General features: G+C 48.6%; 3 protein-coding genes across 4 annotated transcripts in view; 2 read left to right on the top strand and 1 right to left on the bottom strand.

The window, feature by feature from the left end:
* The window catches only part of LOC133132594 (aldehyde dehydrogenase family 3 member A2-like), an 8824-nt gene extending 5279 nt beyond the window's left edge, over positions 1–3545 (top strand). The window contains exons 6-11 of the mRNA XM_061248109.1: positions 135–252; positions 811–952; positions 1681–1847; positions 2052–2151; positions 2512–2780; positions 3001–3545. Of these exons, the coding sequence (XP_061104093.1) occupies positions 135–252; positions 811–952; positions 1681–1847; positions 2052–2151; positions 2512–2780; positions 3001–3018 (814 nt within the window). The 3' untranslated portion in view covers positions 3019–3545. The remainder of the gene's footprint in view (positions 1–134; positions 253–810; positions 953–1680; positions 1848–2051; positions 2152–2511; positions 2781–3000) is intronic.
* A 665-nt stretch (positions 3546–4210) lies between these two features.
* On the top strand, positions 4211–12437 carry ca4c (carbonic anhydrase IV c). The gene is made up of 8 exons (XM_061249687.1): positions 4211–4265; positions 7313–7360; positions 8168–8332; positions 9742–9887; positions 10302–10394; positions 10676–10742; positions 11446–11609; positions 12252–12437. Exons 1-8 carry the CDS (start codon positions 4211–4213, stop codon positions 12435–12437), a joined length of 924 nt encoding a protein of 307 aa, XP_061105671.1.
* Positions 12438–13568: 1131 nt separating this feature from the next.
* asl (argininosuccinate lyase) lies at positions 13569–22155 on the bottom strand. 2 transcript variants are annotated; one of them, XM_061248195.1, is made up of 17 exons: positions 22051–22155; positions 21652–21720; positions 21256–21450; positions 20107–20190; positions 19676–19732; positions 19084–19181; positions 18757–18834; positions 18406–18483; positions 18077–18129; positions 17909–17971; positions 17574–17688; positions 16770–16854; positions 16614–16673; positions 16399–16482; positions 16110–16190; positions 15327–15433; positions 13569–15224 (listed from the first exon to the last, which is right to left on the bottom strand). In XM_061248195.1, exons 2-17 carry the CDS (start codon positions 21664–21666, stop codon positions 15080–15082), a joined length of 1398 nt encoding a protein of 465 aa, XP_061104179.1. In that variant the 5' UTR covers positions 21667–21720; positions 22051–22155; the 3' UTR covers positions 13569–15079. The 2 variants fall into 2 exon arrangements, with proteins under 2 accessions (XP_061104179.1, XP_061104178.1); XM_061248194.1 differs by lacking the exon at positions 22051–22155 and having other exon boundaries at positions 21652–22043.
* Positions 22156–22645: the final 490 nt, after the last annotated feature.

The raw sequence follows: 22645 nt of genomic DNA, 5'->3' as shown, positions 1-22645 counted from the left end.
TTTATACAGTACTGATACATTGTAACTGCAGTACTCTACCTCTGCAATCCTGATACTTTATAACCTGCTGTGTAATTCCCACAATGCCTTTCTCTCGCTCCCCTCTCACCTGTGCGCTTCCCTGTTACCTGCAGGCGGGTCACCTGGGGGAAGTTCACTAACTGTGGCCAGACCTGCATCGCCCCCGACTACATCCTGTGTGAGCCCAGCATCCAGGACCGCGTGCTGGAGGAGATCAGGACCACACTGCAGGTCTCTCTCTGTTTCAGGGTCTCTCTTTCTCCTTCTCTGTGCTAGTCTCTCTCTGTTTCAGGGTCTCTCTTTCTCCTTCTCTGTGCTAGTTTCTCTCTGTTTCTATTTCAGGTTTTTTTCTCTCATTCAAATTCACGATATTTTACATTACTTTACATTTATTCAGCTGACGCTTTTTATCCAAAACAGCTTACAGGGCAGGGTGGAGCAGTGCGGGGTTAAGGGTTAAGGGTTAAGGGTTAAGGGTTAAGGTTAAGGGCCTTGCTCAAGGGCCCAACGGCTGATCTTACTGTGGCTACTCCGGGGCTTGGACCACCAACCTTCCGGGTCCCAGTCATGTACCTTAGCAAGCCTCAGCTAAATGAGTGTAATGTCCAGCTGTGGTATATTATCTATGTCTGTGTAATTTTGGTATATTATCTATATCTGTGTAATATTGGTGATTTTGTCACACTAGTGGTTTCTGTTTTCTGTAGAAAAGAGGAAGTGAATCCTTTGTTTTTGCTGGTGGTGCTCATCCCCTGCTCCCTCGTCTGTGATGTCACTTCCTGTTTGCAGGAGTTCTATGGCGATGACCCCGTGACCTCCCCGGACTATGGACGCATCATCAACGTGCGCCACTTCAGGAGGGTGCTGGCCCTGCTGGAGGGCAGTGAGATCGCCCTCGGGGGACAGAGCGAGGAATCACAGCGATACATCGGTGTGTGTGAGAGAGTGTGTGTGTGTGTGTGTGTGTGAGAGTGTGTGAGAGTGTGTGAGAGTGTGTGAGTGTGTGAGTGTGTGAGTGTGTGAGTGTGTGAGTGTGTGAGTGTGTGTGTGTGTGTGTGTGTGAGTGTGTGTGTGTGTGTGTGAGAGTGTGTGAGTGTGTGAGAGTGTGTGAGAGTGTGTGAGTGTGTGAGAGTGTGTGAGTGTGTGAGAGTGTGTGTGAGAGTGTGTGTGAGAGTGTGTGTGAGAGTGTGTGTGAGAGTGTGTGTGAGAGTGTGTGTGAGAGTGTGTGTGTGTGTGAGAGAGTGTGTGAGTGTGTGAGAGTGTGTGTGTGTGTGTGTGTGAGAGTGTGTGTGTGTGTGAGAGTGAGAGTGTGTGTGAGAGTGTGAGAGTGTGAGAGTGTGAGAGTGTGAGAGTGTGAGAGTGTGAGAGTGTGAGAGTGTGTGAGAGTGTGTGTGTGAGAGTGTGTGTGTGAGAGTGTGTGTGTGAGAGAGTGTGTGTGAGAGAGTGTGTGTGTGAGAGTGTGTGTGAGTGTGTGTGAGTGTGTGTGTGTGAGAGTGTGTGTGAGAGTGTGTGTGAGAGTGTGTGTGAGAGTGTGTGTGAGAGTGTGTGAGAGTGAGTGTGTGAGAGTGAGTGTGTGAGAGTGAGTGTGAGAGAGTGAGTGTGAGAGAGTGCGAGAGAGATTAATAACATTGTCACCGTTCCTCCCCCCCACCACCTTAGCCCCCACGGTCCTGCGGGACGTGCGGCCTGACTCCAAGGTGATGCAAGAGGAGATCTTCGGCCCCGTGTTGCCCATAGTAACCGTCAGCGGGGTGGACGAGGCCATCAGCTTCATCAACGCCAGAGAGAAGCCCCTGGCCCTGTACGTCTTCAGCTCCAGAAAAAGAGTGAGTCACAGAGTGAGAGTGTGTGTTTGTGTCTCTGTCATGGAGATGCAGAGTGAGAGTGTGTGTTTGTGTCTCTGTCATGGGGATGCAGAGTGAGAGTGTGTGTGTGTGTCTCTGATAGAGATGCAGAGTGAGAGTGTGTGTGTGTGTGTGTGTGTGTGACCGGGGTGTTGCTGGTTCGAGACCGGGTCTCTCTCCCCTCAGGTGATAAAGCGAATGATCGCGGAGACGTCCAGTGGAGGAGTCACAGCCAACGACGTCCTGATGCACTACACCGTACCCTCTCTGCCCTTCGGCGGCGTGGGTGAGCCCATCTCTCTGTTCAGGGGGGGGGGGGGGGGAGGGTGAGCCCATCTCTCTGCCTGGGGGGGGGGGAGGGTGAGCCCATCTCTCTGTCCTGGGGGGGGAAGGGGTTCTGAGTTCTGTTCGTTCACATGGATTTTCATGAAAAACAAGCGCAACAGCCCTTGCGCAATTATCCGTGAACACAGCATTTACGTAGTTACTGTAATTATTTACTCTGGACTTATTTCATTTTCTCACAGGAACAGCTTAGCTTGCGTCGCGCCCGTGGTTATTGGAATGAACGTTCTTATTTCAGCATGAACGGACAGTTCCCCCGTAAGCGGCCGTGTTGAAATGTGGGCCCTGTCGCCCCCTGCAGGCGGCAGTGGGATGGGCGGCTACCACGGCAGGCACACGTTTGACCAGCTGAGTCACCAGCGCTCGTGCCTGCTGAAGCCGCTGGCGCTGGAGGGGCTGAACCGGGCGCGCTACCCGCCCCAGGGCCCGGCCCGGATGCGCAGGGCCCGGCTCTTCATGCAGACGCCCCTGTGCCGCTGCTGCCAGCCCGGCTGCGTCTGCGTCTGCGCGGTCCTGGCCTCCATTACGGCTCTGGGCCTGCTGGTCGCGCTGCTGGTGGTGCTGCTGAAGGTCAGAGCCCGGAAACTGTGACGCGCGGCACGCGCCGACACGCACCTGATTTCACACCTTGATTTCCCACTTTACTGTCCAATTACAAAATGTGTGAGGTCAGAAACATGGGAATATGCAGAAAAGTATGTGCACACATACACGTGCACACACACAGTCATTCACCCTCCATGTTCTTCTCTCCCTCTCTCCCTCTCTCCCTCTCCCTCTCTCTCTGTAGGACACTCCTGCCTCCTGATCTCTGTGGTGGGAGTGGCTGTTCCTGGTCTGTGAGGTCACAGTGGGCCTGACGGCGGGCCGTGTTGCTGACACGCGTGTCGCCCGTGTGCGGGACCCGTGCCCGCGGGGCTTTAGGGGTCACGTGATCACATGACCGCGGGACAATAACGTCACACTTACCCCCCATGTTTACACGGCAGCACTTATTCAAATAAATATCACCATGCATTCCTGCGGTGACTGCTCTGTCGGCACTCCCTGGACTGTCTCTCCTCTCGCTCATCAGTATGAACCCAGCCTTAAACTCAACCCCCTGAAACAAAGGTGCCATTTAAAATCATCAGCTGCTTTATTAACCGGTTATGTGCAGAGCAGCAACTAAAACCAGCGGACCCTGACGCTGTCTGAGATGCCTCAGTGTGTGAGAGGCCAATTGTGTGAGTGTGAGTGTGAGTGTGAGTGTGTGAGGCGATTGTGTGATTGTGTGAGTGTGTGAGAGGGTGATTGTGTGAGAGGGTGATTGTGTGAGAGGGTGATTGTGTGTCATGTTGAATGGGGTATATTGTATGACCCTAAATGTGCATTTGAATAAAATATTAATCAAACCGCACAAAAGTGTTTGGTGTTCTCTGTATAGCAAATCCAGGCACTCACACACATGCACACACACAGACAGACACACACACTTGTCACGAATACACCACTGCATGTATCACTGCAGGTGTAACTATAGTACGTAACACATTTTATTATATGTGTTATTATTTCAATACATTTTATATCACTAATAAAACCCAATCATCCCCACTCCTCCCCCCAACACGCCCTATATTACCACAGCAAAATCATTTCCTAATAGCCTTCAATTAACGGCAGTGATCATTTCCCCCATTAAGTCTATCAGTAATGGTTCTAATGGCGCTGTGCAGGCACCAGCAGGTTTGCTTTTTGGTTTGGGTGATACAGGTGTGGTACCTGAGTGTGTACCTGAGATTATAGAGCAGCGAGGTGTATCTGTGCCCCTCTCCCTCCCCTCTCACTCCATCCCCTCCCATTCTCTCTCTCCATCTCTCTCACTCCCCATTCTCACATTCTGTCCACCCTCTCTCTCCCTCCCTCTCTCCCTCCCTCCCTCTCTCCCTCCCTCTCTCCTCTCTGTACAGTGTTAGAGGGTAATAGAGTGTGTTTGGGTTTGTCCTCTGTGTGTCAGTATGGCTTACTCTCCCCAGCTCTCTGTGCTTCTCTGGAGTGTCTCCTTCAGCACAGGTAAGAGAACGCTACGCGTTTCTACACTTAAACTTACACTTTAACCTACACTTAAACTTACACTTAAACTTATACTTAGTTAAACCTCCACTTACACTTAAATCAAAATAGGTGCACTCCAACTGCTGCATTCTAATGGTTACACTCAAACAACAATCAGATAAAATACTGACATAGATACTCTTAAACTGTTTAAATGTTAACATTTGAACTGTTGCATTAAAAACTTCTGCATTCAAATTCTGTAGGCGTATTACACTTAAGATTTCTAGACGTAAACTGTAACACTATGGGCAAGTTTTCACAGACACACATGAAGTTTAGTCCTGGCCTAAATTCAGTTTTCTGTGCACAATCTCAAAATTTAGTCTAGGACTAACATTGATCTAAGTCTGTGAAACTGTCCCGTAATCTGCTACATTCAGACCATTGACCCCAAACCGCTCCACTGAAACCACTCTGGTCAGATTACCGTGTTTAAACTGCCGTGTTAACATTGTTGTATGAAAATTACTGTGAAATGCTGTGATTGCTTTCCATGTTTATTTCATCATCTGAAGAAATCACTGGGTCACCACTTCCTCTCTTAACCTTCCTCTTTTGAGAGAATCTGACAGGTTTTAGCCCAGCGACGTATCTCTCCGTCTGCTCTTTTAATTGTTTTGTTGTAAAAGCACTTTGAGTGACAGGATTCTTATGGCAGCCCCCCTCCTCCTTACAGTGGGACAGAACAGAGCAAGCCAGATATATTCCTCTCTCTCTCTCTCGCTCTCTCTCTCTCCCTGTCTCTCCCTGTGTCTCCCTGTGTCTCCCTGTGTCTCTCTGTCTCTGTCTCTGTCTCTGTCTCTCTCTCCCTCTGTCTCTGTCTCTGTCTCTCTCTCTCGCTCTCACGCTGCTGTGTTAATTGCCCCTCGTTAGAGGTGAGGTATAATTGCTGAGGTGAAGGGGTGATTGTTGGGACACACAAAGATGAATAAGCGCACCTCTGTTCCAGGGGCACATCGAGAAGAAGCAGCTCCAACAACAATGTTCCACCTGACCTCTCATGCAGGCCGTTTGAGTTTGCGTCCTCGTTAAAGGTGGACGCCTCCGATTATGTTTCAACGCGCTGCGTTCTGCGTACAGAGGAGAACTCTGTAATCCAGATTGTTGAGGAAAGGACCATTGTGATAAGGCACTCTTTATTACATGCAGCATGGAGAGCATTCTCAACACGTTCTCTGCATTCTCTGGAACAAAGCAGCAAGCTGTCTGATGTATGCGCTCTGCGTTTTACATGGATGTCAGTTTTTATGACACGCTTGGCTTGGCGCAATCTATGTTGTTCCAGTCATGTGCATATTCTTCTTGTTCCTGATTAATCAACTCCCAGCACTGCCGCCTCACAGCAAGGAGGTCCTGGGTTTGAATCCCGGTCGGCCGGGGCCTCTGTGTGTGGAGTTTGCATGTTCTCCCCGTGTTTGAGTGGGTTTCCTCCGGGTACTCCGGTTTCCTCCCACAGTCCCACAAGACATGCAGGTTAGGCTGATTGGAGAGTCTAAATTGCCCGTGGGTATGAGTGTGTAAGTGAATGTTGGGTGTGCCCTGCGATGGACTGGTGACCTGTCCAGTGTATATTCCTGCCTTTCGCCCAATGTATGCTGGGATAGGCTCCAGCCCCCCTGCAACCCTGTTCAGGATAAGCTGGTTAAGATGGTGGATGGATGGATAGAAGTCTACAATGTCTAAATGCAATGATACAAAGTCAAAGTAAGTCGGATTAATGATTGATTAATTTGCAGTGCATGGCACATATTTGCGAGACTTGCCCCATAATACTCCATCAAGTGCAAAAACAGTAATTATTTAGTTACTGGTTTACCCTGCATTCCAGCAGAAAACTTTGGGAACATTGTCGCGTTTTAAATTAATGTCGTTTAATACATGTGAAAGCTCAATCAGCAATATACAGTATGTGGAGTTGGAGGTTAATGAAAACGTTACACTTTTCCCACATGTTTTGGGATCAACCGTGGATCTCCATTGGTCAGGACTAACCTTGTGACACAAGGGTCTATCTCTTCCTCATGTCTGAACAAGGAGTCTACACTTTTAGCCTGCATTATGATGTCATAAGGTATAAAGAATGTACAATTTTAGCCAGCACTGTGAGGTCATAGGTCTGTGGTTGCATGAGTTGGCTTGCATGAGGTCACAATTAATCAGCTGAAGTTGCACTTTGGTTTGTTAGCGAAGGACACAGAGGATGGGAAGGAGACCGACCTGGACCGCAAGGTTGAGAGCTGGGCAACTGAAGTCACATGACGTGCTTTCTAAAGCTCCTTGAAAGCACATTAACACACTTGATCACTCACTCGTGAGGGATGATGACCCCTGACCCCTCTATTTGGGGTCAGGTGGAGTGCTTCGTGCTTACGGAAACGTCAGTGGGGTTAATGAACCAGCAAACGTATAAACCGCCACAACAACAAGAACTAGTGATAAGACCTGTGAAATGAGACCGCAGAGTAAACCCACATGGGTGTCAGGTGGCCACTTGTGGCGGGGCTGATTACAGGCTGCTCCTGGGTTTGGAACATGCCTCAAGCTGCCAGCTGATTGGTTGATTTGTGGCTAGGTGACAGTAGATGACATCACTGCTTCAGGTGAAATGAATTTCCCTATTGGGACACTGGCTTCATTGCATGGCATCGTCCTGTGTTCACGTTCCTTTCCCAAAATGAATCACAGAGCCATTTTTGAGTACGACACCTGGAAATGTATTGTTGTACTATATGATAGAATATACTTTTTTCCCCCCCCACTTCAAGAATAATAACAACATTTGTACTGAACAATCTATGCCCAGCTGGAAGTAACCCTTTTTGGAAGGTTCATGAAAGAAAAAAGGTACACCCACCGAACAGGAACAAACACACCTCAAAGCCTGGTGCACACTGTTGGGAGGAAACGTATCATTCTACACACAAACTGTAGCAAAACTGTTTTCAGATTGAACATGCCCCTGTTCTGTTCTGATCTGATGTGCTTTAATCATTATCCTGCAGCCCAGTGGTGCTACCAGGGCCAGTACTCCTGCAATGAAACCTGCAGAGGTAAATATCTCCTCATCTCAGAATATTACCACTGACTTCCTGTTTATTACACTCCCTGTTTATTACTCACATCCTGTGTACTACACTTACTTCCTGTTTATTACACTCACTCTAGGGCTGTTATATTTACAGACGTACCCTCTGCCACAGCTAGTTAGCTCTATAGTTTACACCACAATGACATATCAACACAAGTGCACCTTCAGCTGCCACTCCTGAGTGTGTGCACTGGGCAGACACAAAGACACTAAAATGCCTGCTCACAATAAAATGATTTGGATTCATTATTTCATGAAGTAATTAGCCCTTCCAGGTGTGAGATCATAAAGATGTGACATTCTTAACTAAACAATCCAATGCTGATGTCACAATCACTACTAGTGACTGAAAGCAAGTTCTAGAACACTGACTTGGAGTTCTGCACCCCTAACCCTAACCCCCCCCCACCCCCACCCCTAACCCTGACCGTAACCCCCCCCCCACCCCTAACCCTAACCCTAACCCTGACCCTAACCCCCCACCCCTAACCCTGACCCTAACCCCCCCACCCCTAACCCTGACCCTAACCCCCCACCCCTAACCCTGACCCTAACCCTAACCCCCCCACCCCTAACCCTGACCCTAACCCTAACCCCCCCACCCCTAACCCTGACCCTAACCCTAACCCCCCCACCCCTAACCCTAACCCTAACCCTGACCGTAACCCCCCCCACCCCTAACCCTAACCCTAACCCTGACCCCCCACCCCTAACCCTGACCCTAACCCTAACCCTAACCCTAACCCTGACCGTAACCCCCCACCCCCAGCTCCTAGCGACTGGCACACCCTGTTCCCCAGCTGTGGGCGGGCCAGGCAGTCCCCCATTAACATCGTCACCAGCCGGGCCCAGTACGACCCCGCCCTGACCCCCCTCCACTTCCAGGGTTACCATGACGCCCATGACGTCATCGTGGAGAACATGGGCCACTCGGGTGAGCCTGTACCTTGTTTCTTCATGCTTTATTTTCAACCAGGGAAAGTCTCACGGAGATTAAACATTTATTTTGCAAGACAGACCTGGCCCAGAGGCAGCAATAAACAAATAAACATGAATGTTACGTACGGATAAGACACATTTATCACAGATTATCCAGTGAAAAAGTCAGTTTTGGGAGGACATGCCTGGCCTGTCTTTGTGTTTTAGTGTACTGTATGGTAATCATGCTCTGTACACACAGCATAGTAAATTCTAATCTTTCAGCATTAATCATTAGCTATTGATTGAGTATCATAGGCAGTAATTGGGAACACAGTGATAGTCAGGTTTGTTATGACACATGAAATAAAGGTTGGGAAAGAACCTAAAATGGTACAAATGCATGTCATTGGGGTGTTACCATATAGGTACATAAAATTGTATGATATAGAATTCATTTGTACATTTTTCATCTTAGAAACTGTACCCATTTGTTCCCAAAGAGAATATTATTGTACGTTTGGGGTACATTTAGAAAATTTTATCTTTGAAGAACAAAGACCTGCACTGTCACTTTATTTCTGAGAGTGGGGAAAAGTGTAAGAGTAATTTATGATAAGGGTAATTATTGGGAAGGGTGAAGATTACGGCTATTAAAGATAAGGGAAGGTGATTATGAGATGATTATGAGGTGATTATGAGGTGATTATGAGATGATTATGAGGTGATTATGAGGTGATTTTGAGATGATTGAGGTGATTATGAGGTGATTATGAGATGATTGAGGTCATTTTGAGGTGATTATGAGGTGATTGAGGTGATTGAGGTGATTGAAATGATTATGAGGTGATTATGAGATGATTATGAGATGATTATGAGGTGATTTTGAGGTGATTATGAGGTGATTATGAGATGATTATGAGGTGATTGAGGTGATTGAGGTGATTGAGGTGATTGAGGTGATTATGAGATGAGTATGAGGTGATTATGAGGTGATTATGAGATAATTACGAGGTGATTACGAGGTGATTTTGAGGTGATTGAGATGATTATGAGGTGATTGAGGTGATTATGAGATGATTTTGAGGTGATTGAGGTGATTGAGGTGATTGAGGTGATTGAGGTGATTATGAGGTGATTATGAGGTGATTATGAGGTGATTACGAGGTGATTATGAGGTGATTTTGAGATGATTATGAGGTGATTTTGAGGTGATTATGAGGTGATTACGAGGTGATTATGAGGTGATTTTGAGGTGATTATGAGGTGATTTTGAGGTGATTACGAGGTGATTTTGAGGTGATTTTGAGGTGATTACGAGGTGATTATGAGGTGATTATGAGGTGATTATGAGGTGATTTTGAGGTGATTAAGAGATGATTTTGGGGTGATTTTGAGCTTGTGGTTCTGGCCGTTCCCCTGCAGCACACTTCACCCTGCCCCCCACCCTCAGGCTGTCGGGGGGCCAGCTGCCCGGCCGGTACAAGGCCCTGCAGTTCCACCTGCACTGGGGCACCGACGCCGGCCCAGGGTCCGAGCACACGCTGGACGGAGAGAGATTCCCCATGGAGGTGAGATCTGAGGGGAGGGGCGTCCCAGAGAGGAGGGGGGTCCCAGAGGGAGAGGATGGGAGTGGCAGGAGAGAGAGGGTTTGATCATGTGAAACTTCATTAAATTCATTTTTCAGAACCACAGCAGGAGACAGAAACCCAGTATCTGCATCCAGGGCCCCGCCACCCCGGAAAATCACATCCTCTCATCCTGTCAATCAGGAGCCTTGAGAAGTCTGATCACTGATTTTCACACGCTTGCAATTAGAAGAAGAGAAAATGAAATAAGAAACATGACAATGATTCCATTAGTGTAGAAATCTCATTCTTTCCCCATTTCTCTCCCCATCTCTCCCTCTCTCTCTCCCTCCCTCTCTCTCCCCCTCTCCCTCCCCTCCTCTCTCTCCCCTCCTCTCTCTCCCCCTCTCTCTGTAGCTCCATATAGTGCACATTAAAGAGAGTTACAGCACGCTGGAGGAAGCAGAAACCGACACATCGGGCATCGCTCTGCTCGCCTTCTTCTTCCAGGTGAGAGAGAGAGAGAGAGAGAGAGAGAGACACAGAGTGAGAGTGAGAGTGAGAGAGTGTATGTGAGAGTATGTGTGAGTGTGAGTGTGAGGCACAAGTTTAAGCCGCTTCAGTCAGTAGAATCATACAAGAGCTGCAGGCTGAGTTTCTGCATAGGACGCCTGGGCTAAATGCTAAATGTGATTTTATATATCTTGAAATATAAATATATTTGAAATGTTGAATGTATGTGCTCTTTACAGTGTGAGCTTTATTAATGAGCTGTGTGTTTATTGTGCTAGGAATCTGCGGAGGATAACCTCCACTTTAACGTGGTCGCTGACGCACTGGGGAGAGTGCGCTACACTGGTAAGTGTGTGTGTGTGTGTGTGTGTGTGTGCGTGCACGTGTGTGCACGTGTGTTGTATAAAGTACTGTGCTGGCTGTTCAGTCATGCAAAGCCTGAATTAGAAGCTGGTAATGACCGGGAGGGGGGGGGGGGGGGATTCTCCACAGCTGGCTGACTTGGTAACCTTTACACTTCGACCCTTAGCTGACTCTGACCTAACTACCATGAATGTAAGAAAATGGGTCACTTACTGAAAATAATCTGTGTGGGTTAGGGTTAGGGCTATGTGTGGGTTAGGGTTATCGGTGTGTGTGGGTTAGGGTTAGGGCTGTGTGTGGGTAACCTGTCCTCCTTCAAGCACAGACTGAAGACCCATCTCTTCAGGCCAAACCTTTCCCTCCCCAACTCACAATCACTGTGATTGGCCTTAGACCGTAATGGCACTTATGTATAGATATTGTTACTTGTATAGGTATTGTTGTTTTCATTGGCTGTTGTTGTATTATAGCTGCCAACTGTGGTATGCTAGTTTGAATGTTGATTGTACTCTTAAAGGGTTCTGATTTTCTGCATGTTTACACTAGGACTCGGAACTGTACTGTCCTCTCAGGTCCTCTTTTGCACGTGTTCTTGTGTTTGATTTGCACTTTGTTGTACGTCGCTCTGGATAAGAGCGTCTGCGAAATACCACGTAATGTAATGTAATGTAATGTCTGGCCTCAGGGAACAGCTCGGCGGTCAGAGCGGTGCATCTGGGGGACATCATGCCGCCGGACGGCGAGCTTGGCGGATATTACCGCTACATGGGCTCCATGACCACGCCCGGCTGCCAGGAGGCGGTGGTGTGGACCCTGTTCCACACAACCATCCCCGTGAGCCGCCGCCAGGTGAGTGTGTGTGTGTGTGTGTGTGTGTGTGTGAGTGTGAGTGTGTGTGCGTGAGTGTGTGTGTGCGTGTGCGTGAGTGACTGTGTGTGTGTGCGTGAGTGTGTGTGACTGTGTGTGTGTGCGTGAGTGTGTGTGACTGTGTGTGTGTGTGTGTGTGTGTGTGTGCGTGAGTGTGTGTGACTGTGTGTGTGTGAGTGCGTGAGTGTGACTGTGTGCGCATGTGTGTGTGTGAGCGCGTGAGTGTGAGTGTGTGTGACTGTGTGTGTGCGCGCATGTGTGTGTCCACGATATTCATTTATTTGGTCTGAATTGGTTAGTTTTACATGTGAGGCAATAACCAGAACTTTTTGGGCTGTTGCAGGTCCTGTAGGTCTTCATTTCAACCCACACCTGACTCTGCTCATTAGGAGCTCAGCCAGATCTTTCAGTTTCTTGGGTCTGAATTAGTCTATAACCTCCATCTCTAGTTAAGGACATTTAATACATTAACACATTTTCTTACCTTTTTTAAAACACAGTTTGCATTAAAAGGTCACCCTTTCTAAAGGGGCCCCTGAAGTTGGAGTGAAAACCTCCAGGGCGGTAGATCTCCAGGAACAGGGCTGGGCTGAAACTGAACGCTTGCTCTCTGTCGCCCCCTAGCTGGTGAAGGTGAGCGGCGAGCTGGAGTTCTGGACGGGGAAGCCGATGGCGGACATCTTCCGGCCCGTTCAGCGGCTGAACGGGCGCTCTGTGTTCCGGTCCGCGGCGGGTCCGGTTCCGCCCAGCCCGGCCGCCGCGTGGCTGTGTGCGCTAGCGATGTCGGGCCTGCACTGGAACGCACACTGACCCGGGGACACAGCACCACCATCAGGTCAGGAGTGGAAGTGCAGCCTGATCTCAAAGCCAAACCCCAAATACCCACACAGACCGATACACACACACACACTCACACACACACTCTCACACATGCACAGACACACAGACCGATACACATACACATACACACACTCACACACACACAAACCGATACACACGCACACACACACATTACATTACATTACGTGGCATTTAGCAGACGCTCTTACCCAGAGCGACGTACAACAAAGTGCAAATCAAACACAAGAACAAGTGCAAAAGTAGACCTGAGAGGACAGTACAGTTCCGAGTCCTAGTGTAAACATACAGAAATTCAGAACCCTTGAAGAGTACAATCAACTTTCAAACGAGCATACCACAGTTGGCAGCAAGAATACAACAATTCAACAGCCAATAAAAACAACAATACCTATACAAGTAACACACACTCACACACGCACAGACCGATACATATACACACACACACACACACTCACACAGACCAATACACACACACACACCAATACACACACACTCACACGCACACAGACTGATACACACGCACACACACACATGCACAGACACACAGACCGATACACATACACATACACGCACACACGCAGGCCAATACACATGCAAACACAGACCAATACACACACACACACACACACACACACACACACACACACACACACACACACACACTGATTTTCCTGGACCATTTCAGTCTCACTGGAAACCGCACACCACCTGACCCAGCTGGACTACAGATCTTGAGACTCGTTTACAAGCTCCACCATTTTCTCAGTCATTTCTGGATTTGTATTGTTTGGGGAAAAAGCAACTGTAAGTTGTAATATTTTGTTTATGTTTAATTCCGTTCATTCACAATCAGCTCTGGCCATGACTCGTATGGAAACATCAATCACTCGGATTCATGGTGAGTCTTATGAGGTCAGATGCTTGGCACTCAGCAGCTGCTTGCGTTGTGTGGTTTCGGATTTAAACATGCGCTAACCGTACGCCCTGCTGGGTGGGGCTGGTGGATTAAAAAAAATCATGTATCAAACTTTATCAACAATATTTGAGCACAAAAAGAAGAAGACTTAAAATCAGACAAGATTTAAGATAAGAGTTATTTAATTAGAAGAATTAAGCAACTGGCTGAACAGTTGAATTTCCTGCATTGACCCAATTGAACCAGACAGAAGTGCTTGTGCAAACACTCCTGTTCATGTGTTACCATGGGAAGCTCTGTGTTGTTGTTGATGATTATTAAATTGACAGAGATTGTTAAACGTTTGAGAGAACATGCATTTTTATCATTGAAATCATTTTTTCTTTTACATTTTTCATAACAATCTTTTTCAATTAAATTCATTTCACACTTACAAAAAGTGTAACTGTTGGGTGCATCAGTGGTCCCCAGCCCTGGTCCTGGAGATGAACAGGTCTGCTGGGGTTTGTAACTCAGCACTTGAGCAGTTAAAGAAGGTCATCACACGGCTGGCTCGGGTCACCTGGTTTCTTGGATCTGAATTTGTTGCCGAACTTCAGGCGAAAACAAAAAAACCAGCCACACCCTGTGGCTCTCCAGGACAAGGAGTGAGGACCCCAGCACGCCCTGCGGCTCTCCAGGACCAGGAGTGAGGACCCCAGCACACCCTGCGGCTCTCCAGGACCAGGAGTGAGGACCCCAGCACACCCTGCGGCTCTCCAGGACCAGGAGTGAGGACCCCTGGCCTAGGTGTCGATGTAACATTTGGTCGCGTCATCTTAGCGCAACTTCCTCTGTAACAGGAAATGAAGTCGGGGGGGGGGGGGTCCGTATCTGAGGCAGGTCTGGTGCCGCGTGAGTGAGGTCTGAAGTCTTCCGGTGTTAACACGGCTCTGGCCGCGAGGACTCTCTCTTACACTCAGCTCAGGTTCTGTTCCAGGCCCGTCTCGGAGTTTGGATGTGCATGTAATTTCTCTTATCGACTCCACTTTGTCCTTTAACGAACTCCTCTAAGTATCAGAACTCCCCTTTTTGTCCATAATCTTACACTTCAATTCAGTACACACTGACCTCTGTTGCGTTGAGTAGACCATATCAAGCCCAATAGCTGACTATCGCCCTGTAGTGGTAGGGCTACTGCAACAGCGCCCCCTGCCGACTTGCACGGGAACTGAGCACTTGGTCATTTTAAGCTTCAGGTGCCTATTGGGTACCAGTCATCATCAGTGAGCGATGCCCCTCCTCTGATTGGTCTAGCTGCACTGTAAACGCAGCATTTTGGGAATGAGGTCACCGGATTAGGGTTAGTTTGCCCACGCGGGCAGGACCCTCTCTGAGGCAGCAGGTGGCACTGCAGTAACACAGAAGCTCATGGGAGTTTTGGGAGATGTCCAAGCGTAGGAGTATGATAAAGGTTTTAAATCTGAGGGAGGGACAAGGGCACGCCCAAAATATGACACCCCAAAATACTACATATTCCTGGAAACCACATTACAGCATAAATACACATTTGACCTTTTCCCTTTGCCTCAGTCAATAAAATAAATCATCAATAACCAATCAAAAACATCAGGGGCGGGGGTGAGGGGGTGCAGGGGTGCAAGGGTGCAGAGGTGAGGGGGTGCAGGGGTGCAGGTCATTTCCTGTGCTTGGCGAGCCAGCTACGGAGGTGCTCTATCTGAGCGAGGACGCTGTTCCTGGCCGTGCCACCGGGGGCGCTGTACTGCTCAACACTGCTGGTGTAGTCCCACACTGCAGACACATCAGCCTCAAACAGAGGACTACACACAGAGAGAGAGAGAGAGAGAGCCTGTCAGTGTGTGTGTGTGTGTGTGTGTGTGTGTGTGTGTGTGTACTCGTGTGTATGTGTGTTGTACACAAACCTGGCAGTATGGAGGTCCTGCAGGGTGAGCTGGTTCAGGGGAATGTTTTTGGATTCGGCCAGAAGCACAGCTTTCCCAGAGCAGCCATGAGCCTCCCGAAACGGCACCTGGCCAGAGACCACACACCTGTATACCACACCTTTACACCACACACCTGTATACCACACCCCTGTATACGACACCTTTACACCACACACACACCTGTATACCACACCTTTACAACACACACCTTTACACCACACACCTGTATACCACACCTTTACACCACACACCTGTATACCACACCTTTACACCACACACCTGTATACCACACCTTTACACCACACACCTGTATAACACACCTTTACACCACACCTTTACAACACACACCTTTACACCACACACCTTTACACCACACACCTGTATACCACACCTTTACACCACACACCTGTATACCACACCTTTACACCACACACCTGTATACCACACCTTTACACCACACACCTGTATACCACACACCTGTATACCACACCTTTACACCACACACCTGTATACCAGACACCTGTATACCACACCTTTACACCACATCTTTACAACACACACCTGTATATCACAACTGTATATAGGTGTGGTATACAGGTGTGGAACAAACACACCTCCGGTGTGCAATGTTCTACAACAGAGGAAACGTATAGTTCTACACAGAAACCGCAGCAAAACGTAGCGACTTAGTTTTTAGATTTAACCACACCCACTCAGAACCACACCCACACACCATGCGCACTGAAGACCACCGCCTCTCACCCCCTTCCGCACGAGGTAATAGGCCAGGTCAGTGGCCAGCATGTCCGGGCTGAGAGCCGCCTGCATGGTGCTGGCGTCCACCTAAACAGGAAACAGGAAGTGGGATATCAGTCAGGTATTGTGCATTTTCACACCATCGATCACCACCACCATCCTTATTTGACATCAGTCAGTCAGTTGAAATCAACTCCCCGCCCTTCAAATATTCCCAGCGAACGTCATAATGCAGAAGCGAGTGCTGCTCTAACTTCCGTTTCAGCTTCCACGCCCGCCCTGGTGGCCATCTTACCTTCAGGGTGGACATGACCCCGGAGGTCACCAGCAGGACGGCATGCACCGTGTCGTAACAGTCAAACATGGCCTCTTTATCCTCCTAGAGAAAGAGAGAGAGGAAAGAAAGGAGGGAGGGAGAGAGGGAGGGAGAGAGAGGAGAGAAAGAGTGTTATAGTGTAATTTTCACACAGGTAGATGTGAGAGTGTAATGTTCACACAGGTAGATGTCACCTGTAGGTCTTTGTTGTATGTGCTGGGGAGTCCTTTCAGTGTCATCATGAACCCTGCACACTGCAGCACAGAACAGACAGAGTGAGTTTGCGGTTATTACGGTAGAGAAATATCATAAATCCAGGAGATAAATCACACTAGATTACGCTCGCTTACCCTCCCAAAAACCCGCCCCGCTTTGCTGCGGATCAGCTCAAGACTGTCAGCATTTTTCTTCTGGGGCATCAAACTACTTCCGGTGCTGTGAAGGACAATGACAGAGTCACTACCATAACAAACAACAACACAGTCACTACCATAACAAACAATGACCACAGTCACTACCATAACAAACAACAACACAATCACTACCATAACAAACAACAACACAGTCACTACCGTAACAAACAACAACACAGTCACTACCATAACAAACAATGACCACAATCACTACCAGAGCAAACAATGACCACAATCACTACCATAACAAACAACAACACAATCACTACCGTAACAAACAACAACAATACAGTCACTATCATAGCAAACATCATCAACAACACCGTCACGACCATAACTAACATCACAAACACAGTCTCCACAGTAACAGACCCGGTCAGTGGCAGAAAGTGTGTTGTCTTGTTTGCCGCGGGTCACCTGCAGCGGGTCACCTGTGAGCGGGTCACCTGCAGCGGGTCACCTGCAGCGGGTCACCTGCAGCGGGTCACCTGTGAGCGGGTCACCTGCAGCGGGTCACCTGAGAGCGGGTCACCTGTGAGCGGGTCACCTGAGAGCGGGTCACCTGCAGCGGGTCACCTGAGAGCGGGTCACCTGCAGCGGGTCACCTGTGAGCGGGTCACCTGAGAGCGGGTCACCTGCAGCGGGTCACCTGCAGCGGGTCACCTGTGAGCGGGTCACCTGCAGCGGGTCACCTGTGAGTGCTACAGAGCTGGTTGAGTTGGCGGGGGTCGGGTGAGTCACCTGTAAGCGTCGGAGAGAGAGAGGAAGGAGAACTCCTTGGTGCTGTAGAGGAGCAGGTCTTCCGCCATCTTACTGAGGTGAGTGAGACACAGAGAGGCCCAGAACAGGAACTCCACTACAGGAATACATACACACACACACACACACACACACACACACAGTTAAACATGAGTACACCCAACAGCATTTTACAATCGAGTTTTATACTATACATAAGTGCACACAAGTAAGATGGACACATCAGTACAGTAAACTTTAGCTACAAAATGGCCGCCCTGATGCATGGAGATGTGTCCGAGTCACATCTCCATGGTTACCAATACCAAAAGACGTACCTACAAAGTCCCTCTGTCCGGTGGCGTCCATGCTGTTTATGCTAACGGTGTCGAAGCTGAGCTCTGCAGGACAGATACACCAATCACACGTGAGTCACGGCCATCTCCACCAATCACACGCCAGCTTTCCACAGCACCGCTTCCGCACCGCCCAATCAGAGCACGCACCTGTGCAGAGGAACTCGCGGTCGATGTCAAACGGGTTCCCAGCGATGGCTCCACTGGTGTGTGCACACACTCATGCACGCACGCAGACACACAGACACAGACACACACACACAAGCACGCACACACAGACAGACAGACACACACACACAAAAGATGAGGATATGAGAATGAGAACTACTGTCAGTTTCACAAGGTCAAATGGGTTAATGAGCCTGACAGTAATTTGCGTGTCATTTCCCACACATGGATTCCATGCCATAGGGTGCTGCAGACTGGGAGTGTGGGCAGGGGGTAAGGGGGGTATGGGGGGGGGGGAGGTGTGGGTTTACCTTCCCAGGGGCAGGACGTTCACCCGGCTCCGAATCTCATCCAGCTGCTCTGCGTCTCTGCTCAGGGCAACTGTGTGGCTGAGAGGAACCGGACAAAGGACCACAGTTCGATAAAAACGCCTTATATCCTCACCTGATCTAACACAGTGCAGTTATAGTATCACCTGATCTAACAACAATCTCACCTGATCTGGACAACTGCTGGATAACTGAGTAAAACCCCCCAGAACAGCTCTTTTTACGACAGTCCCTGTTTCAGATTTGGGAGGGTCTTGTGGACCAGCCTGCAGCCTCGTGGCCATGGTACATGGTGTAGCCACGGCTCTTACACCATCACGAGATAAGACCAACCTTAGGATCCAGTGGCTCCACCTGATTGGCTGGGCCCTCTGCATGTGGGTGTAACCAGGAAACAGGACGTCGATCTCCCTGAGGGGGGATAGGCCGGCACTTAGGCATGAGCACAGAAAAACCCTGCCCACTTTTACAATACCCACTGCTACACCACCACTCACACTCCAATACCCACTGCACTGTGTGTGTGTGTGTGTGTGTGTGTGTGTGTGTGTGTGTGTGTGTGTATACATGTATACAGTGTGTGTGTGTACGTGTGTACGTGTGTGTGCGTGTGTGCGTGTGTGAGTGTGTGAGTGTGCGTGTGTGCGTGTGTGTACTCACACAGCAGCTCGCTCCACCATGGTACTGATGAGCTGTATGACATCATTCTTCAGGGCTGAGATCGCATCCCGCAACCAGAGTCTCATATCTGTCACCACCTGTTCAGCCAATCAGAAGGCCGCAAAAATGTTATGCAGAATATAGTCAGTAAAATGCAAACCCCACCCCCCCCCCCTCTCTCTCGTGGGGCGGCCTGTAGCCTAGTGACTCAGGTACATGACTGGGGCAGCCTGTAGCCTAGTGGCTAAGGTACATGACTGGGGCAGCCTGTAGCCTAGTGGCTAAGGTACATGACTGGGGCAGCCTGTAGCCTAGTGACTCAGGTACATGACTGGGGCAGCCTGTAGCCTAGTGACTCAGGTGTATGACTGGAACCCCGAAGGTCGGTAGTTCAAGCCCCGGTGTAGCCGCAATAAGATCAGCACAGCTGTTGGGTGCTAAATAACAAATTACTATAATTATTATAACATTCGACACCGCGACACCAGCAGAATTGAGCACTGCAAGTGCACTTCGGGCCGCAGCGGAGGTGTGCAGCAGCCACGCCTCTCCGCCCGGGGCTCAGATTAGCGCGTGTCAGGAACCGGCCTACCTGGTCGTTCCTGCTCCTCCCTGTGTGCAGCTTCCCTGCGGCTGGGCCGATCAGCTCCTGCCAGAGGGAGCGGTGTTACTCGGCGTACTAACCCGTTCCACATACAGGTCAGCCCGAAATGTCGTATGGGGAGCAAAGTTGGCCATTTCGGCCCGGGCCCTGTATCACAGAGCAGGGTTACTGAGTTTTACCGGATAACGGCACTGAGTAAAACCCACAAAGCAGGATTACTTTGATTTTATTTTTAATTTTTTCCCCCGATTGATTAGCAAACATCCAGGTGCGAGATTACAACATGAAATTCCCCTTTTAACACGACCACCTGCCCCCCAGGGTGCCGTTGAGGGCAGAAATATAGCTGACCTAAAACACCCCCAACTGTGCCTCGGCGGCACTTTGGCCGGGATTCGAACCCGTGACCCTCTGCTCACCTTCAGCCTGCGCTCGTTGGCCGTGTGAATGTCCTCGTCTGTGGACTTGACCTCAAACGTGCCCCCGGACCACTCCTCAGACACCTGCAGGGACCCCAAACCCAGTCACAGGGCGTGTGGGGGGGCACAGATCAATGCTGTGTGGATCTTTCACGACAGCACTGAATCACAACCTCAGTCTCAACCTGATCTCTCTTACAGTCCTACATGTCTGTGTTAATGAGTTAGAGATTGATAGTTAGTTATAAAGTCGCCTACCACAAGAAGGCAATGTTTTCTTCATCGGTAGGGGTACTGCAATCAATCCTGTATGACTGTAGCTGAAGTAATCATCTTTAGTGACAGCACTGAATCATGACTTCACATCAACCCCTCATCTGATAGGGGTGACGTTCAGGCAGGAAGAGCAGTCGTCTGGCAGTCGGAGGGTTGCCGGATCGATTCCGCCCTGAGCAAGACACCTAACCCCCAAATCCTGACGAGCTGGTTGCTGCCTTGCATGATTTGTGTACGAACGGGTGAATGAGAAGCATCAATTGTACAGCGCTTTTGGACAAAGGCGCTATATAAATGCCAACTGCAATCTCTTACAGTACTGATGATTTCTCCAAGTCCGTTTTAATGAGTTACATTAGTTACACATACATGAGTTACACTGAGTTACAGTTCGTTGAGAAGGCAATGCTTTCTTAATCGCTGGGGTACTGCAATCAATCCTGTATAACTACAGCCGAATTAATCAAACTGATCCCGAAATCTGAACAACAACAACAACAACATCTACAAAACAAACTATAGCAGCGAGTCAGGTTTTTCAATGATGTGTTAAAAGTCATTGTGACAATGTTCTAGGCTCCCGCTCCACCGTCACATGACGGAACATTTCCATAATAGTTGACCAGCTCCAGTTCCAGCGATTTCGCACTTCTAGCGGTCTCTGTCGCGACCAGTCTCACGAGTATTGACACAAAGTACGACCTTTGAAAATACTGAATTTTAAAACTGCTAGTTAACGTTGGTTTTCATGACCATTTACAGAATATGACAGCTGAAATCTGCTTATAATTTCGTTGCACCTGAAAGTAAAAACTCACGCTGAACGTCAACACATAGTTGAACGACGTAGAGCAATCAGTCTTGAGCACTCACCTTGTCAAGTCCCTGCAAAATATCCTCCATCTCGCTTTCGCTGACGAGCTTGGCTTTCTCCAGCGCCTTCACGTACGCCTTGCTGCCTTGAATGTCGGCACTCCACATTCTTCGATCGTATGAAATTGAAGCGTTAAACTTGTCCATAATGGGGTCAATATCCCCAACAAACCGTCCACTCCATAATTTGTTTCCCTGTTAGAGAACGACAAAGTTTTTTTGTTGTTGTTGCAAGCGCTCTAAATGAACGGTTATCGAGAACTGCAAGTTTACAATCACCATACATGCCACAAGCAACTAAGTTCATAATCAAATAATCGAGACTGGAACATCTACAGACTACATATGTGGGGTTAATAAGGTAAACCTGCAAGTTTCCTCGAAGCGGTGTCTTACCTCTGCGCCAGCCATAGTTTCAATGGGAGCACTGACAGCACGATCTAAATCCAGACACTTGCCTCGCGTCTAAAACGGCACAAAAAAGTTTGGAAAGTGACCCGTTAGCCTATCTAGACAGCAGCTGCTGTTTATCTTAAACTAACGGTTTAGAGCTTTCCTTTGATTTGCGAAGTGCAAAAACGTCTTTCAATGCATTGAGATTAAATCTCTTTCCCTCATCATACGAACCACTAGCAAACAAAAAAATTGCTTTTTGGATTGTATCTAATAGCCAGTGAGCTTATTCCTAAACAGACGAAATTTGGGCTGGTTAACCCTTCCTATAATATAGTCAGAGCGAATCTATGGTGCCCCTAACAGGACATAATTAATAAACAGTAAATAAAAACTACTAACGTTAACGCACTAGTGCTACGAAAAAAACTGCCCTGCAGGAAATTCCACCTTAAACCATCACAAACTGGTCAAACTGGTTGAAACCGCGTTTGCGACACTTTTCGCTGATACTGGCTGCGTCCCATTATCTTTCACTCCGCCCTCCTTTACTCCTATCCGCCACTACCACTCCTCCCCTCCCCTGAAGCGGAACTACACTCACCGAGCACTTCTGTACTTCTACTTCTGTAGCCTATCCACTCAAGAGTTATGATGCGCTGTGTGTTCAGAGATGCTCTTCTGCATACCACAGTTGTAATGTGTGGTTATTTGCGTTACTGTCACCATCCTGTCAGCTTTGACCAGTCTGGCCCTTCTCCTCGCATGTCTCTCATTAACAAGACGTTTATGTCTGCGAAACTGCTGCTCACTGTATGATTTTTTTTTTTTGCACCACACTCTCTAGAGACAAGTGTGCGTGAAAATCCCAGGAGATCAGCAGTTTCTGAGATACTCAAACCACCCTGTCTGCCATCAACAATCATTCCACGTCCTGTGCTGAAGAAACAGCCAGTTTAGAATCCCAGCTAGCAGGTTTTTATTTATTTATAATACA

This window comes from Conger conger, chromosome 7 (genome assembly GCF_963514075.1).
Source record: "Conger conger chromosome 7, fConCon1.1, whole genome shotgun sequence".
NCBI classification, from domain to species: Eukaryota; Metazoa; Chordata; class Actinopteri; order Anguilliformes; family Congridae; genus Conger; species Conger conger.
The sequence above is the reverse complement of the archived record's forward strand: the minus strand, read 5'-3'. Positions and strand labels throughout refer to the sequence as shown.